The following is an 18,680-nucleotide window of genomic DNA, read 5'->3' on the forward strand; positions in this document are numbered from 1 at the left end:
TATTTAAAGTGCATGTAAGTGATTTAATGCTCACAAAGTGATGGAATTCAGATATTTCAAACATAGCAATGCTATAAAGTAGTTTAGAAATACTGTGTTAAAAGAACTCAATCAGGACTTGTTCCAAACATTATAATCAAAATAAGGCTCACTTTGAGTTATCATTATGCAGAATTGTCCATTTAGGAATTACAATACTTAGCTAGATTATAATTAGTGACGCATTCAAGTAGATAGATCCTATATTACTGTAAAGTCACAGTTGGTAAATCTGCAGCTATCAAATATGTACAAGAACTTAAATTCTGAATGTAGAAATACAGCACTTATTAAGTAAAAGTATCGTAGGTGTTGAAATGTACAAAGTAGGCTATATCATTAACGCTGAAGTGAGCATGTGTGCGGAAGTTGTGATAACTGTAATAAACAAATGTGCATATGTCCACGCTCCAAAAGTTCCTGATTGTCTGTGTACAGCAGTATGTATAACTCAAACTCAGCCAGTTTCACATTAAAAAACATTGCTGTTGAGTGAAAAACGGATATACATGATAAACACAACCTGAAGCCAACCTCAATCTTACTGACAAACTGACAGTGAGTGCAGGCAGCAGTGTCGTCATGTTTCCATAGCAACATAAAGCAAAGGAAGCTTGAGCTAACAGATTGGTCGAAAATGTACGCGGTTAGCTAGCCTTTAAGTTAATAAAAGAGGCAGACTTATTTTCACACAAACTAAAAGAAGCACTATGGAAACAAAAAAGAAAAGTAGTCTGTTGCCTAACGCGTAAGTTCACAGGTGGTGTTTTTTTTTAACACACAGTGTAAGCTAGCTAGTTTAAACTCAGGTTAAACACTTAGCTTTTAGCTACATGTGCTAAGCTAGTGGTGGTGGCTATGCTAACCTGTTATGTTGATGTGTTAACTTTCTCCCAGATCTTCTCGAGCAATGCATAAATCAGTGTCAGGACTTCATCCTGTCAGCCAAGGCTCAAGACACATGTTGAGCTTCACTGGTTCACACAGCCGAAGAAGTTCCATCATGGCCGGTGGCAGCAGCAGGAAACACAGGACCCTGGAGAAGACCCCTGAGCAAGCCCCCAGGAGAGTAAAGGTGAGATCTAAACAGGACAGATGTATTGCTTAACTTATTACTTCCTGTCTCAATGGTAAAATATAATTTGGTAGGGGCCTCCTATTTTTTTATTTGTAATTATATTAGCACATTCAGTTGTAGTTATAATATATTTCCCAGGAATTGTTACATAATGCCCAATTTCCCTGAAAATACATTTCTGTATATCTGTCCAAAACCCACTTGTTGAGGGTTTACGATGATGGAGTAAACCATAACAGATTCTGGCTGTGGTTCCTTTGCAGGTGTTGGACGATCATGGCCATGACGTCGCTCCTCAGCAAGTGAATGAAGCTGAGTCAGGAGACATGAAGGCCAAACCAGACAGAATCATCCTGGACGAAATATTTTCCAGCTCAGGATCGGACCACTTTAAATCCACTTCAAGTTTCAGTGTGCATGCTTTCAGGTACCATGTGTGGGAAGTTGAGTGAGAGTGGAAGAGTGGAGGCTGTGCAACCTATTTGTTTATGGCACAACTCTGCTAACTTCTCAAAAGTCTTGTGTAAACAGATGTATTGATAAAGGGGAAAGTGATGGCGTTTTTCTTGTTGAGCTTGTTATAGCCCTCAATCTATAGAAATGTTCTAATTAATTACATTGTTTTGCAGCTCAATTTGGAGTAGCACCCTCCCTTCTAGCCAGTCTACCTCAGCGTCACTGACTGAGGATTGTTATTCTAAACGGGACATACCAATAAACCCTCCAGCTTCAAGCGGTGAGTATTTTCTTTTCAAAGTATTGTAGATGGATAGCATTGCTTGTTTCTGTTTGTAAACACACCAAATTCAAAGTGGAGGGAGAGATGCTAACAAGAAAAAAGCGGTGAATCAGAGAAATAATATCATCGTTTCACAAAATTAAACACACCTACACCTCTGCATTACCCTGCGGTACTGGATTATTTGTTTTTGGGGGGGGGGGGGGGAAGCTGCATAAAACACCTTTTTAAAATACAGTATATGCTGTCATTTTGTTAGTTATCATCCCCATGGTGATTTGTATATTTACCATTATGTGCATTATCTTTAACATGTGTAGTATTAGCATTTCTTCACAACACAGAAGTAAAATGTTATACTGTAAACTAAACTTTCAACATGTAGAGATGGAATTGTATTTGTCAAGCAAATAGTCTCTTGAGATATTTTATACATGTATTTTCAGTATTTATTCATAATTCTTTTTTTTCTTTTTTTTTCTTTTTTTTTCTTTTTTTCCCCTGCCAGATGTGCCTAGGAAAGGAGACAATGTCAAACACGTTGTGACCGAGGAGATGTTGGATGAGGAAGTTTACGTCTGCCTCTCTGAGACAGAAATCATTTCACTGCTGGAAATCCCCTGCACCTTTACGTCAGAGGACGCTGATGATGCAGAAGCTATGAAGTGAGTGCAGTATGTGGCCCTTCATGTCTTTCACTACTCTTCTTTGGTTGTAACAAGCTGCTGATTTTCTCCTTGTTTTTACAGAGAAAAAAACACTCAATATGCTGAGCTCTGCAGGAACAGAATGGGTAACGATAAGTATGTGGAACGATCGATGCAGACGTCCAATGGAACAACAAAAAAGATACGGATCCAGACCGACAAGGTTGAGATGGTGGATGAAGGTAAGACTGAGTTATCCTTAAAAAATCAGCTCAAAAAGTCAGCTACTTAATAATCTCTTCTGTCCACAGGCACGATGGCTTCTATCTGGGATATCTATGACTCTTTCTGCGTCCAAAATGAAACCCAAAAAAAGGAAAAGGCAGACAATATAGAAACAGCTGTGAACACCATCAAAGGCCACGAGAAGAGATCAGAGAAGAGCAGCAGCAGCAGCACAGTCTGCACAGGTAACAAAGCCTCGGAGAACGTTGACAAAGGCTTGGGACCGACAAGTCGAATAATGAATACATTCAAAGTGTTTATTTAGACTAGTTTTGGAATAACAATAATTTCCCCCTATTTCATTTCCTCAGGCAGCACAGTTAGCTCAGCGTTAGAATTGGAAATGAGCGAGAACAGTTCGAACACGGAGGCTAACTCACAGCTGATCCTGTTGTCAGAGACGTTTGAAAAAAGCTTATTAGTGATGGAGAGGATCGTCTTGACAAACGTCTTCCAACCCAGGCTGGCTGCGTACAGACAGCTGCCCATACTAGAAGGTAAACTTGTGTTATCAATGTTTTCACAAACTGTTGGTGCGGGTGCATTCAAGCCAAGTCCGTAAGGCTCAGTCAGTAGGGTCTTGGATTGGGAGCTGTAGGGTCGCCGGTTCAAGTCCCCGACCAGACCTAAAATATGGAGTGTGGACTGCTACTTGTAGAGGTCCCAGTTCACCTCCTGCCCTGCCGTGGTGCCTTTGAGCAAGGCACCGGATACCCCCCTTCCTCCCCCCACTCCCATTGCTCCCCGGGCGCTGTACAATAGCTGCCCACTAGCTGCCCACTGCTCCTAGTACTAGACTCCTGGTACTAGGATGGGTTAAAAGCAGAGAACACATTTCACTGTGTGTGCTCTGCATGTGTGACCATTAAAGAGGGTTTCATCCCTCCCAATTCTATTCTATAAGTGCAGTACTTCACATCTGGTCCTTAGTCCTTTCTGTTTCTTGTTCTTCACTTCTTGTGAGTGTATTTGAATAAATGCACTGTTTGTTGTGTTAGACCCTGACAGCACCGTGAAGCCTGGGATAGAGGAACAGAGCGACGGGGGTGAGGGGAGCTCTTCATCTCCAACTCTTGAGCGTCTCTGGGCTTTCAGCTGTGAACTCACCAGAGGACACAACATCACCTGCATGGCCTGGAACAAGGACAACCAGGTTCACACAACAGAGACCATGTTGTTCTGTGTTCACTTTCTTTCTGTGTCTTACCTTCACTCTGCATTCACTCTGCACAGTCAACAATTAAGACACGTTTTAATAATAGTAATATATCTGCATTTTGCACATTACTACAAATGTGTCTAAACTGTGAATACATTTCTGGTAAGTCTAAAGCCCAATGAATGATTACTAAATCAATTCATTTTTGTTCACAGACAGTTTAAAAGTACAGGTAGAATTACAAAACGTAATGGAGATATGTGAAATGGGACACCCCAACAAACGATCAAAAGCTTTAGAATAGTTGCCCAGACACTAAATAGAACATATTTACAATATATGTGCAACTAACACTACTAGGCGAGAGTTCATGTCTTTGTTGGATGACTTTTTTTTGTGCCAGTAAAGTTTATTTACTCAAATCTGTGTTTGTGCTCTGCGTCAGGATATTCTGGCAGTGGGATACGGTGACTGTGACCCCGAGACCCAGACGCCAGGTCTGATCTGCTGCTGGTCCCTCAAAAACCCCACGGTACGGTTATCATTTATTTTGCCGTTTCACTCAACATTTTTCAGAGCCTTATCTCATCCTGTAGTTCAACTTACATCATATATTTTTAACATTGATGGATTACTGAACGGGCTTACCAGGCACAAAACAACCACAAAGAGACTCACAGAGACTAAGAAAGGGGACAAAGCAACCACAAAGAGACTCAAGACAACCACAAAGAGACTCAAAACAACCACAAAGAGACTCAAAACAACCACAAAGAGACTCAAAACAACCACAAAGAGACTCACAGAGACTATGAAAGGGGACAAAACAACCACAAAGAGACTCAAAACAACCACAAAGAGACTCAAAACAACCACAAAGAGACTCACAGAGACTAAGAAAGGGGACAAAGCAACCACAAAGAGACTCAAGACAACCACAAAGAGACTCACAGAGACTATAAAAGGGGACAAAACAACCACAAAGAGACTCACAGAGACTATAAAAGAGGACAAAACAACCACAAAGAGACTCAAAACAACCACAAAGAGACTCAAGACAACCACAAAGAGACTCTCAGAGACTATGAAAGGGGACAAAGCAACCACAAAGAGACTCACAGAGACTATAAAAGAGGACAAAACAACCACAAAGAGACTCACAGAGACTATAAAAGGGCACAAAACAACCACAAAGAGACTCAAAACAACCACAAAGAGACTCTCAGAGACTATGAAAGAGGACAAAGCAACCACAAAGAGACTCACAGAGACTATAAAAGGGCACAAAACAACCACAAAGAGACTCACAGAGACTATAAAAGAGGACAAAACAACCACAAAGAGACTCTCAGAGACTATGAAAGGGCACAAAACAACCACAAAGAGACTCACAGAGACTATAAAAGAGGACAAAACAACCACAAAGAGACTCAAAACAACCACAAAGAGACTCTCAGAGACTATGAAAGAGGACAAAGCAACCACAAAGAGACTCACAGAGACTATAAAAGGGCACAAAACAACCACAAAGAGACTCACAGAGACTATAAAAGAGGACAAAACAACCACAAAGAGACTCACAGAGACTATAAAAGGGCACAAAACAACCACAAAGAGACTCAAGACAACCACAAAGAGACTCTCAGAGACTATGAAAGGGCACAAAACAACCACAAAGAGACTCAAGACAACCACAAAGAGACTCTCAGAGACTATGAAAGTCTCATAATACGCCCAATGAGCTGTATAACTGAACGTGTCTCCTGTGCAGTGGCCGGAGCGAGTCTTCCAGTGCAAGTGTTCTGTGACGTCTCTGGACTTCTCAGCCAATAACCCCGGCCAGCTGGCTGTGGGGATGTTAGACGGCACTTTAGCCATCTACAACGTCCAGAGGAGGAACATCACGTGTATCACCGACAGCAGGTAAGAAAGGTCTGGACACGTTGGTGACGTTTGGAAATTGGACCAAAGCCCTTTTCTTTAGCTTGCTTTATGTTTCTGTTCTGTAGTGAATGTCACAAAAAGCACCTGCACCCAGTGTGGCAGGTCAGCTGGACCAAACAGGAGATGGCGCTCTCAGGCGAGGACCGGGTGGAGGCTCTGGTTGCTGTGTCGGCAGATGGCAGGGTCACCAAGTGGCTCCTCTCCAGCAATGGTCTCGACTGCATAGGTACTGTAGTCTGCAGCAGGGACATGGTTTAAAAACACATGCTGATAACATCGAAGAGTAAGCATTGTAGATTCAGAGGTAAAAGCTGACATAGCCGATTGGAAAACATGCACACTTTAGCTTTAAGGTTGAAAAGTAGAAAAACAACAAAGCTCAGAATGCATTATATCAGTTGACCCTACTTTATTGTATATCATATCCCATCCAGGAAGGGAATGTTGGCTAATTAATTTACCATTTCAGAACTTCAAAGCAGTTGGAAAGACCAAATATCAGTTAATATACACACAATATGCTGTGAGAATGATCTCGTTGTAATAGTTTACAGGTCAAAGGGGTTGTTGTTGTTGTTGTTGTTGTTGTTGTTTTTGTTCTGAAGTGGTGCTTATTAGGGCTGCACAGTTCATTGAAATGTGATCCCCTGTGCAATATCCAAAGGCAACATACAGTATATGAACATGTCTAAGTGAAGCATTATCCATTACCCTGAAAACTCATCTGTTCAACAAAGCCTTCCAACAACAACTTGTCCCCCCCCCCCCTTGCAATGTAACACTTCCATTTCCATTTTCACTTCCGACCCATGGGACCTTATTTCGGAAAAATTATGTGTTGAAGTCAATGGGGAGAGAAAGATTATCTTTCGATCCCGTTTGAATTGTGCCACGAATTACACATATGATGTTTGTCAATCTTAAATAATAATTTCCATGTCAAAAAAGTCACAGTTTGTCGTAAAACTGTTGAAATATAAGACGATGAAAAATACGCAACTAGAAAGACTACAAATCCCAGAATCCCGGTCCCGCATGCTGGCTCTCACGGAACCGACTAACTCCCCTTGTGTGTATGTACAGCTCTCAACGTGCCCAGACTTGGAGTGATTTTCACCTCTTTTCATACTTTTCGCCTCATTCTGAAAGAAAGAAGTGAAATGTTCCAACGTGACGGCCGTCTTGGTGTGTGGTGCGAGACCAGAGATGTAGTTCATTGAGCGGTTTCACACAAAAAAAAGTGTTACTTCACAGTTTTACGACACATTTCTATTTATTTTTTTGCAAAATTATCTTTTAAATTGACAAACATCATATGTGTAATTCGTGGCACAATTAAAACGGGATCGAAAGATAACTTTTCTCTCGCCATTGACTTCAATACATACTTTTTCCGAAATAAGGTCCCATGGAGGAAAGGGAGGGACTTCGTCTCTCTATATAAATTAAAGTTATTATTATTGTTATTATTATGGTGCTGCGGAGAAGTTTCGGCCTACAAACAATATTCTACATACAAAAAAATCCTTGTTTGGTATAGATTATCTTAAAAGAAATCACACCAACAACATGTAAATATATTTATATTTCAAAAACCTGTGTTCTAAGACCTGATGAAGCTAAAGAAGAGTCAGACGTTGAAGAAGAAAGCTGTGGAAAACAAGAAGAAGCCCGAACGCATTATTTCAGCCATGACTCCTGGTTTCTGCGTGGACTTCCATCCCATAGTGAGTTGGTCCTGTCTTCCCGATTACACACGGTCAATTCAAGACTATCTTTTTGTTCTGGTTCTGATTTTCTGCATTCAAAACATCACACATTTCTCCTGGTTTGCTGTTCTCCTGCAGGACTCCAGTATCTACCTGGCCGGCACATCGGAGTGCCTCATCCACAAGTGCTCCGTCTCCAACAGTCAGAACGTCCTCCTCACTTACAAAAAACACTTTGTAAGTAGTGCAAGAGACATAACCATGCAAAAGCAGGAATAATACAATTACGTACATATGTTATATTTAATAACTATAAATAAATAATGTATACTCTAATATATAGGGCTGTGCAATTTAATCTCGATTACGATGTTGGCTTGCAACGATTACAAAAACAACGTAATCGAAATAAAACGATTATTATTTTTATTTAAAAAAAAAAATGTAATTATTAATTTTTTTATTGGTTTTTGAGTTGAACTACACTTAAAGTTCAGGGTAATCAACTGTTCAAAACATACTGTTAAAATGTTTTTTTGCAATAAATAGATGTTTTCAAAGTAAATAGATAATCGTTTTTAATAATCGTGATATCAACTATTGACCAAAATAATCGTGATTATGATTTTTGCCATAATCGAGCAGCCCTACTCTAATATTGTATAAATATATAGATGTAGGTACTGTAACATGACAATCTGGTGTTCAGAATTGTTTTTCCATCTTTGATATGTTCTGCTGTCCAGCACCTACTCATTATGGTCTGGAGTCACAACAAGTAATAGCACTGTATGGACATTATATATGTTTTTAAGCAAGTCAAAATAAAAGTAATTTTTCTTATCAGAGAGAGAGAGTTTTACAATTCTATCTAAAGTCATATTTTAGTTACCAAAAATAATCCTTTTTGCTGTTAGAAACTTCACAAAACCCTGAACTATTTGTAGTAACAATAACAAAAAACATTCTACATTCTATACCTTGTTAGACTTCAGTAATTCTGTCTGCTACACATTTACTTCAATTTAATGTAATAGTTTAATTGCAAATATAAACTGGTCATTTCAGTTTATTCACTCATGATATCTTGTGTCTCTCCCTCAGTGCCCTGTGAACCATGTTGAGTGGTCTCCTTTCAGTCCTGATGTGTTCCTCAGCTGCTCCTCTGATTGGACCATCCAGCTGTGGAAGCAGGACTGCTCCGACCCGGTGATGAGCTTCAAATCCACCCAGAGGACCGTGTCCACCGTCAGGTGGTCCCCAAACTCCTCCACCGTATTTGCAGCCATTAACGGAGAGATGGTGGAGATCTGGGACTTGAATTTGAACATGTGAGTCAGACTGACCGATAATCTGAGAGCTCTTTCCTCTTATGTTTCTGATTTGAAACATGAGCCAGACATAATCCTGTGTCCTTTTCAGCATGCTCCCAACCGTCGTGCACCGTGCTGCAGCTGCTGTGACGTCCCTGCTGTTCGCCTCAGGGACAGACTGCGTGTTGGTGGGGGACACTGAGGGGGAAGTGACCGTCTACCAGCTAAAGAACCTCGGTGTGGGAAGAGACAAGCAGGTACATCTGAGGTTGACTGGTCTACATGTAGCCTATGCAGACCACATGAGTTTATTCATTAATCTTCTTTTTATAAGGATGACATTTGCAGTGCATTACAGCTTGGTAACACACGGTGGTCACATGAAGGATGTGGGACAATTACTGAGGAAGACAAACAAAAATCATTTTTAGATGACTTTTTCTAAGTGTGCTAAAATCTAATTTTAAAAATGTTATTTAGATAAATAGACTTTGGGTTTGCCATTAGAGACAAAGATCAGATTCAAGATAGCCATTTTGTACCACATTTCTACAAATATATATGAGTGATGAGGATTACTGCTTATAAAATCACAATAGTGTGTACACCATTTAATACACTGTTAACAGTTACAAATATCTGTTGTGCTTTTTCTTTCAGGTGGAAAGTTTGGAAGACATCATTAGCTTTGTGATTTCCAAGTAGCTTTAGAAAGTGGGCTCTTAAACTGCCATATTTATATTATCAAACAGTATAATTGTAACACTAGCAGAACATTTGTGTTGTACTATTTAATGCTATTGTGTTTATTTACAATATATTTTGTAAATTGAAGGAAAGTCTAGAAAGGTATAAAATACATGTTTAATTCAATATCTATACATTGTCATTTATATCTTTATCAACAAAACAAATGCAAAGGATACAAATCTATAAAATGCCATTTCAGCTGATAAATAAAATACAAATGTCAGGATTCGTGGAAAAAAGTAGGACCAAATGCAGAATGCAAAAAGGTCAAGGAACAAAACATGACATAAAATAAACAGGTAGCATCACAACAAAAACTGACCGTGACCAACATGGAAGGAGACAAGAAAGACAATGAACCGACATGGAGCACAGGGGAAGACAAGACAGATGCCCATTCCCAAACCGCCCCCTACAGACTACCCCTCCGTTTGTGCATTCACGCGGAGGGTCCGCCATATTGAGGGCTGTTCCAAACCAATGAGTGTGGAGCGGTGTGGAGGGGGAGTGGGCTATCAAGCCCTCAAACAGCGAGTCTGCAGCGGTGCTGACTTGAGACCGGTCTCTACCTGACCGGTTTCCACGCTGTGTGTGTCCGTCAGGAAACACGCTGTTAACAAGTAGTTCCAGCAAACATCCACTGATAAACTGCGATGTTAACAACCTCATGATAGCCTCATATGTTTTAACTTAGGATCGTACCTGTGTTTAGTCTAGAAAAAGGTAAATGTGTGCATTTTATTAAAAAGTTGTGTATATTTACAGACTGTTGCAAAAACTAAGAAGCTTATAAACATCAGGTTTAAAACTAAAAGAGCTTTACAAAAATGAAACACAATGAAAGATGTTTGGAGTTTTATTTGAGTTATTAATTTACATTTTTTGCCTAAGAGATGCTGATTTGAAACCGTTGTTACATACAGTTATGGTATTTCCTGTTTCTGCCGGAGAGAGGGGAGGCGGTCCCAAAGCTTGCTGCTGTATTTACTCCCTCCATCTGACAGGAGGGAGCCTCGTTGAGCTGCGAGTGTGGCTACAGACGGAGTTCACTCCGTCACGGAGGGGTAGGGTAGAGGGGGTGGTTTGGGATTGGGCCTAAATACAAAGAAGGGTAATCACAGGACAAGACACAGCTGGGCAGGGGAGGCAGAAACACCAGGGCAACAGGTGAACACAATCAGACACAGGAGGGAAAACACAGGAAGGAAGACCAGACACAGGGAGAACAGAATTGCAAAATAAAACCCATGACAAGACAGACAAAACTAAAATCGTGACATAAAACTAGGATCGTGACAACAAATGTTTTTGAAAAAGATCTATCGAGACATATTTTAGGGATTCTTAAAGTGGTTCTCACATTTTATTTTGACATTAATACATTGAAGTGAAATATAAACCTTGTATCATGGTAGTCAATCAATCAATCAATGTTTATTTATATAGCCCAATATCACAAATGTTACATTTGTCTCAGTGGACTTCACAGTTTGTACAGAATATCAGTATGACAATACGAGACCCTCTGTCCTTAGACCCTCACATCGTACAAGGAAAAACTTCCGGAGAAAACCCAGTTTAAAGGGAAAAATGGGAGAAACCTCAGGGAGAGCAGCAGAGGAGGGATCCCTCTCCCAGGACAGACAGACGTGCAATAGATGCCGTGTGTAAATTGAAAAGATCATACATTTGCAACATAGGTAGTCCAAATGTTTGAAAATGCATGTGTGTATAATAGGAAGATGAATCTACGAGGATATGCATCCAGGACCGATGATCCAGGACCACAGCCACGACTCAAGATCCAGTGCTCGCGATCCAGGACACAGGACCGCAGGATCATCCATGTCTCCGGATCCCGGCGTATATAGACACCAAAAAGAAAGAAATGTGGGGAAGCTGGGTTAATCGGAACATGAGAGTACACAGGTATAGACAGAGAGAAGTAAGATGTCCCCCGACAAACTAAGCCTATATCAGCAAAACTAGGGGCTGAATCTCATCAGCCCTAACTATAAGCTTTATCAAAAAGGAAGGTCTTAAGCGCACTCTTAAAAACGGATAGGGTGTCTGCCGCCCGAACACAAACTGGAAGCTGATTCCACAAATGTGGAGCTTGATAAGAAAAGGCTCTGGCTCCCATTGTACATTTAGAGACTCTAGGAACAACCAACAACCCTGCATTATTGGAACGCAATGCCCTAGTAGGACAGTAGGGTATAATGAGTTCTTTAAGGTAAGATGGCACCTGCCCATTAAGGGCTTTGTAGGCGAGAAGAAGAATTTTAAATTCTATCCTGTGTTCTATAGGGAGCCAGTGTAAGGCAGCCAGAACAGGAGTAATGGGGTCCCTTTTCCTAACTCTGGTTAGGACACGAGCTGCACCATTTTGAATCAGCTGAAGCGACTTGACTGACTTCTTGGTACTCCCTGATAATAAAGAGTTACAATAATCCAGCCTAGAAGTAACAAATGCATGGACTAGTTTCTCTGCATCGTTTTGAGGCAAGATATGGCTGATTTTTGCAATGTTACGTAGATGGAAGTAGGCGGTCCTTGAAATTGATTTTATGTGGGCATTAAAGGATAAATCCTGATCAAATATAACACCAAGATTCCTTACAGTCTCACTGGAGGCCAAATTAATGCCATCCATAGTTAGTATATCTTTAGATAATTTGTTTCGTAGATTCTTCGGGCCAAGTACAATAACTTCAGTTTTGGTCGTGTTTAACATCAAAAAGTTTAAGGTCATCCACGTTTTTAAGTCCTTGAGGCAGTCTTGAATTTTATTTAGATGATTAATTTCATCAGGCCTGATTGATAAATATAGTTGAGTATCATCCGCATAACAATGAAAATTTACAGAATGATTCCTTATAATATTGCCTAACGGAAGCATATACAATGTGAACAAAATAGGTCCGAGCACTGAGCCCTGTGGCACTCCATGGCTAACTGAGGTTTTCGTGGAAGATTCATCATTGACACATACAAAATGAGAGCGTTCAGATAGATAGGACCTAAACCAGCCTAAAGCAGTTCCCTGTATGCCAACTAGGTGCTCTAGTCTTTGCAATAGGATATCATGGTCGATAGTATCAAATGCAGCACTGAGATCGAGCAAGACAAGAATAGAGACAAGTCCCTTGTCAGAGGCTATTAGAATGTCATTTGTGACTTTAACTAGAGCTGTCTCTGTGCTATGATGTGTTCTAAAGCCAGACTGAAAATCTTCAAATAAATCTTTTTTTTTTAAGTAATCACACAACTGTTTTGCGACCGCTTTCTCAAGAATTTTTGAGAGGAACGGAAGATTAGAAATAGGTCTATAGTTGGATAAAACCTCTGGATCGAGGTTGTGCTTTTTAAGAAGCGGTTTTATCACTGCTACTTTGAATGATTGTGGAACATAGCCTGATAATAAAGACATATTCATAATATTAAAGTAGTAAAGTTGGTTACCTTAGAGACCAATTTATAGTCATATCAAAGGTGCAAAACTTATTTACGGAGTGAAAAAAAGTTGAATTTAGATGGAATAATGTAAAAAATATATATTTGTTTTGTTCTACACCACAAACAAATGGCTTTAGGCTCACTTGAGATCTGAAAACTTGATATTTACAATTTGTGGTGATGAAATACTTCGGGACCTTATTTGAAGATCTAGAGACCCCTAGTGGCAGATCACTCTTATGGATTTGAAAAGCAAGATATATTTTAATCTGAAATGCATTGCGTCAGTGAGAGTTGTGTGCATCATACTCTTCTATTTGATGCTACAGTAATGGCACCTCTGGACATAGATGCCTTTTGTTTTCCACTCTCACCAAACATATTTTAATTGATTCAGTACATATCTTAAAATAACAATTCTAAAATGTATGAAAAGCAAATAAAAAGACAATTTAAACTTGTTTATACGTGATTTTTAAGCTTTAGGAAATCATAAACCAAGAATGGAGTTGAACATCAGAAATGCGATTCAGGTGAAAAACGTTGGAACAAACTGGAAGAAAAACACTCATTGAAACATTATTTAAATGAAAAGTCCCTATTTTCCATGTTTTAGGTGACTAATATTTATCCATTATTTACAATGTTTTTTTATTGAATTGTTCTGCATGAGGAGTTGTGTATTTGCAGGAACTACTACAAGTCTTTTTTTTAATCAGTAAACAACACAGTTGACATGCGCTACTCAAGAATGCGTCCGCTAATGCAGTTATTCTGGATCACAGTGCTCTCTTTCATTTGCTCACTGGCTCGGACACATTGTATCACGCTCCCCAGACCAGATGGTATTTCTATAAATGACAAACTGCAGCGCGGGAAGTTGTGCCGACTTGCCTCAACGTGAGTTTCAGGAGAGGGGATACAAATACTAAAACACAATGTGTAATAGTAAACTTTTGTCCTTGTCATTTCAAGTTATCTGAAAACAAGCCTATTGGACAGAGTGAATACAGAGATGCTGTGAGAAACCAATGTGAGTTTGGAAAATTGCACAATATACATTTATTTTAGTACACCTCAACAATGGAATTATGATCGTAGAAATGGCCAAGACATGGGACCTTTAACATCTTACATATAGTTTTTAAAACGATTACATTTTTCTGAATGTGAGAAATGGAAACTTTATTATATTACCTTTTATTATACAAGTCTATCACTCGCTCTTACTGACTGTCACGGGATACATTTGGTTGCAAAATGATTAACAATATTCAGACTTTACCCGGTTTGCTTTTTGTAGGTATTGTCGTTCTGCCTCACTGCTCTCTCACAGACACTTGAAAATGACTCAACCATTGTTTGTATTGCACCTGTGGTTTTTCTAGTTTGACAAAATGTCCCAGATGACTGCAGTTTAGGGGGGAGACTGACGGTGAGAGTTAAAGTCAGGGGGAAATGGCTAGCCTTGGCTTTGTCCACAAGTAATAGACACACACCTGGCATCACCTTTAAGCTCAAGCTAAGCTAATCATCTCCTGGCTGTAGGGTAACATTTAATGAACAGATCGATGTGAGGGTGGCATCAATCTCCTACTCTAACTCTCAGGGAAATGATTGAATGCATTCCTAAAAATTGTTGAATTATTCCTTTGAATGAAGATGTTCCTAACCTGACTAAGCCAATATGACCACAATACATTTCTACACAAGGCACACGATAAAGTTTGTGGCAACCTCATATCAAAAATCTTTTATAGCGTGTAAAAAAACCTTCAAAGTCTCCTTTAATCAACTACTACTATGATTGAAAACGCTTAGAAGACAATTTTACCCAATAACACTGGATTATTTTAGGGCCAGTGTCTTTAATTCAAAGTGAAAGGGAAACATTCTTAAAACAAATCACATTATGTTCAAAAGTTATGCCCAAGGTTAAAGTGTATCTCACAGCTACAAAACCCACTAACTTCCTTTTTGTTAATGTGTACCTCCTGTATCTGCTGACTGAGGATTTGTCACAATGCGTGTTCACCAAGGATTGTCATGAGTCGTAGTAAAACACGCTGATAACGAAATCTCTGTTATATTTTGACAGGCAGTGTGATGTATGACTAAAAGGTCACATATCCTCACGTAGCGGAGCTGCTGAAGTAAGCTCTTCTGTCTGTTTATAATTAAAACAGTGAGCAACAACACGGATAGGAAGATATAAATCCCGTGCTGACGGTCACAGACAGCATGTGATTCTGGTTTAGATCAGCACGTGGAAAATGAGCTGCACAAGCTATTTAAAGAGGGAACACTTGGAATGAACCCAATTAAAGATATCTGTAATTAAGTTAAAGTAGGAACTTGTAATTAAACTACAGATATATACAATGAACATTTCCATTAGTCTGAGTTTTTAATATCAATAATTAGTTTGAATTGTAAGAAAGGAAATGTAGATATCTTTAAATAGAATTGCTACTAGGCAAAATTACATTACAGATATTTTTGGCTTAGTCTTTAAAACTATAGTTAAAAAGCAGTTGTTGATATCTGCAGTTGCTATTACCGTTCCTGATTAAATATTAAAAAGTCTTGCCTTATTCCCTCTCAAAACAAAGTTTGGATTTCGAGCAGTGGGCCGTAGAGGATGTGAGTATTATGTCTGAAGTCTTGTGTTGTGTGGTCTGGGTTTACATCCCTTTTTATATCCAATGAGTTCTTCTTGTTTTACTTTGTGTCTTACGCTCAGTGGGAAGTGAACCTGGATTTGAAAGTGAAATATGACATTGTTGCTCTCTGAAGGCTGTAAGTTTGAAACCCAATTTCCTTGAGCTTTGTCTAAAAATACAGTTGACACACCTCTGATACCGCTGTTAATGTGTTATATAAATGGCACTAAATAGCAATTGCGAATGACAGAAAGTCTTTCCTCAAAATGACCCAAAAACTATCGCGCATACAGTTTTCTGAGAAAATTATGTCTATTTACGAGTTCACTTGCTTTGTTATCCATTTCTGTATCAGATAAGATAGATCATCGGCAGGCATGTGCATTTGTATTTTTGATTGTGTAGCTGTTTTTTTCTGCAGGAACTCTCTTAAAGATAAGGATTGTCTCCTGACCTGGGATCAGGTGTTTCCTCTTTAAATTCTCTTCACTAACTTCCACTGTACACAATGTCAAAGATCAGAGGATGAAAATACATTTGCTTTTTTCATGTTCACTACTCTAAATGCTAAACTGGCCAAATGGTTCCTAGTCTTACCATATCTGAATTACTGTGCTGAAATCTGGGGCAATAACTACAAAAGTTCAATACATTCAGTATATTTTACAAAAAGCCATACGAATCATTCACTATACCAAATATGGGGTGAAGCCTGCGAGCTAGTTCAGGCAGTCGACTCGAGCACCAATGATATATTAACACGCCTCTCTCTTACAACCAACCAAACACAATCTCCTTAACTTGCCGCTCTATTGAAGCTGCCAGATCTGCCTCTGCCTCGCTAATGCTGCGGCTCTGTCACATTGCTTATGTGTTCACATGCTGCTGCTCGCCTGCCCCACCACCACCCCAGCTTCCACCTGGAGGCTCGGGGGATAGTTATATAGTATCTAAGCATCACTCAATGTTCTATGTAAATCTGTGGAGTGATGAGGCCCGAGCCTCGACGCCAAACTCAACTATATGCTGCTCTAATAAACATATTAAGAACACGTGAGATCCCAGATAGACTCATCACCTTCAAGATTTCTCAAATATGATTTGGAAAGGTGGAATAATTTACATATAACTATCGCTGGGAGGGTAAACTGTATCAAAATGAACGTTCTCCCTCGCTTTCTGTACCTCTTTCAATGTCTGCCAGTCTTCCTACCCAAATCACTTTTTCGTAAAATAGACAAACTAATCTCCTCTTTTTTATGGCAAGGGAAGACTCCTAGAATTAGGAAAGAGCTTTTACAAAGGCATAGATCTACAGGAGGATTAGCGCTTCCAAATATAAGACACTACTATTGGGCAACCAATATCCACAAAGTAATTCTATGGACTAAGGAACCAACATTGAGTTGGTGTGAGCTTGAAGCCAAATCCTGTCCTAATACCTCGCTCTTGGCTTTGCCTCTATACATAGTCCCATTCGCAACAACCATCTCTTTCTCCCCCCTCACACTGATGGGGCCTTCTCTACGTGGCAGAGATTAGGTCTGATCAGAGTAAGGGACCTTTACATTAACAATGTTTTCGGTAGCTTTAGCCAACTCTGATAAATGTTGCCTCCCAGACTCTCATCTATTTCGCTACTTCCAGGTCCGAAACTGGGTTAAACTAAACAACCCTTCCTTCCCCAATATATAAATATATATATATTGACTGTATAAATGTAAACTTTTATTGGGCCTTACTCAATAAAAAATAAATAAAAAAAGAACACGTGAGTTGTCTGACTGAAACCTTGATCACACTAACGCATTATTCCTGTAGTCAAAATTGTTAAAATGTACAGACCTGGTAGAATTCCAAACGGCATAAATCATGTTTACAGCAAAAAATAACCAGGAAACATCCAAAAAGTATTCACTCAACGAGTGGGGGGATATAGTTCAAGTAGACCATTTCAATTCGAATTTCATAGGGTCCGTACAACCAGAAGAACCTGTTGTATCTCAGCCTGTGGCGTGAGACGATGGAACAGTGTGCATGTGGAGCTAAAGCCATGTCCAGACATTAACCAGGTCAAGAGGAAATACAGAGACATTATTTTATCCAGGTACAGGGATGGGGATGTATCTATGTATATGTGTACAATAAACAAGTAAAGCAGATTAATAATAATGATAATTATTTATAGATTATAAATAAATAATTTAGGGATAAGGGGGTGAGATTAAATACATTATACTTCTTCTCACTCCTTGTCGAACACGAGATGTGGGACTGTTTCTGTTGCTAATGCTGTTGTTGTAAATGTCACTTTGTTTTGTTTTCTGTTACATGACTATGCACTGCAACATTTCTTTGTTTTTTGTAATTATTTATTTTACTTGTTAGAATATAATGTATCAATCAATCAATGGTATCAAAATTTACATTTGAATCACTAAAGGGAAAGACAGTAAATGACTACATTTATTCAAGCTTTCAAATGGGATTCTCCGTCGGTGGTTCTTTGTCAACTGTATTCTGTCTGCTATAAATCTGCAACTACATACTTTATTCAAATCTGTGGAGGCATAAGCACCCAGATATTTTACATAGCAATAGTCAAATTAAAATATACTACTATAATATAAAAGTCCAGCATTTAAGATCTTACCTCAAGTAAAGTACAAAACTATTGGCAGTATAAAACAATATCAAACACACTTTATATACTAGTACCAAAAGTAATAATACTTGTCATTCCTTATGGCCCATTTTAGAATAATATAAATAAAAAACTACTGCATTATGATTATTGAAGCAATAATGTGTTCATCACAGCTGCTAAAGGTGGAGCTAATTCTACTTTATAAACTGCACCTAAATGTATGTCAATATGTTTTTGCACTTTTATTG

The 18,680-nt window shown here is 39.1% G+C and overlaps 1 protein-coding gene across 1 annotated transcript; it reads left to right on the forward strand.

Moving 5' to 3' along the window:
• The first annotated feature begins 653 nt into the window (after nucleotides 1-653).
• dnai4 (dynein axonemal intermediate chain 4) lies at nucleotides 654-10,487 on the forward strand. The gene is made up of 17 exons (XM_034085509.2): nucleotides 654-787; nucleotides 937-1,114; nucleotides 1,381-1,544; nucleotides 1,747-1,853; nucleotides 2,365-2,521; nucleotides 2,606-2,745; nucleotides 2,815-2,973; nucleotides 3,100-3,285; nucleotides 3,787-3,941; nucleotides 4,393-4,479; nucleotides 5,719-5,870; nucleotides 5,957-6,117; nucleotides 7,500-7,618; nucleotides 7,739-7,837; nucleotides 8,705-8,931; nucleotides 9,023-9,170; nucleotides 9,574-10,487. Exons 1-17 carry the CDS (start codon nucleotides 750-752, stop codon nucleotides 9,616-9,618), a joined length of 2,322 nt encoding a protein of 773 aa, XP_033941400.1. The 5' UTR covers nucleotides 654-749; the 3' UTR covers nucleotides 9,619-10,487.
• Nucleotides 10,488-18,680: the final 8,193 nt, after the last annotated feature.

Source organism: Pseudochaenichthys georgianus, chromosome 6 (assembly GCF_902827115.2).
Source record: "Pseudochaenichthys georgianus chromosome 6, fPseGeo1.2, whole genome shotgun sequence".
Classification (NCBI taxonomy): domain Eukaryota; kingdom Metazoa; phylum Chordata; class Actinopteri; order Perciformes; family Channichthyidae; genus Pseudochaenichthys; species Pseudochaenichthys georgianus.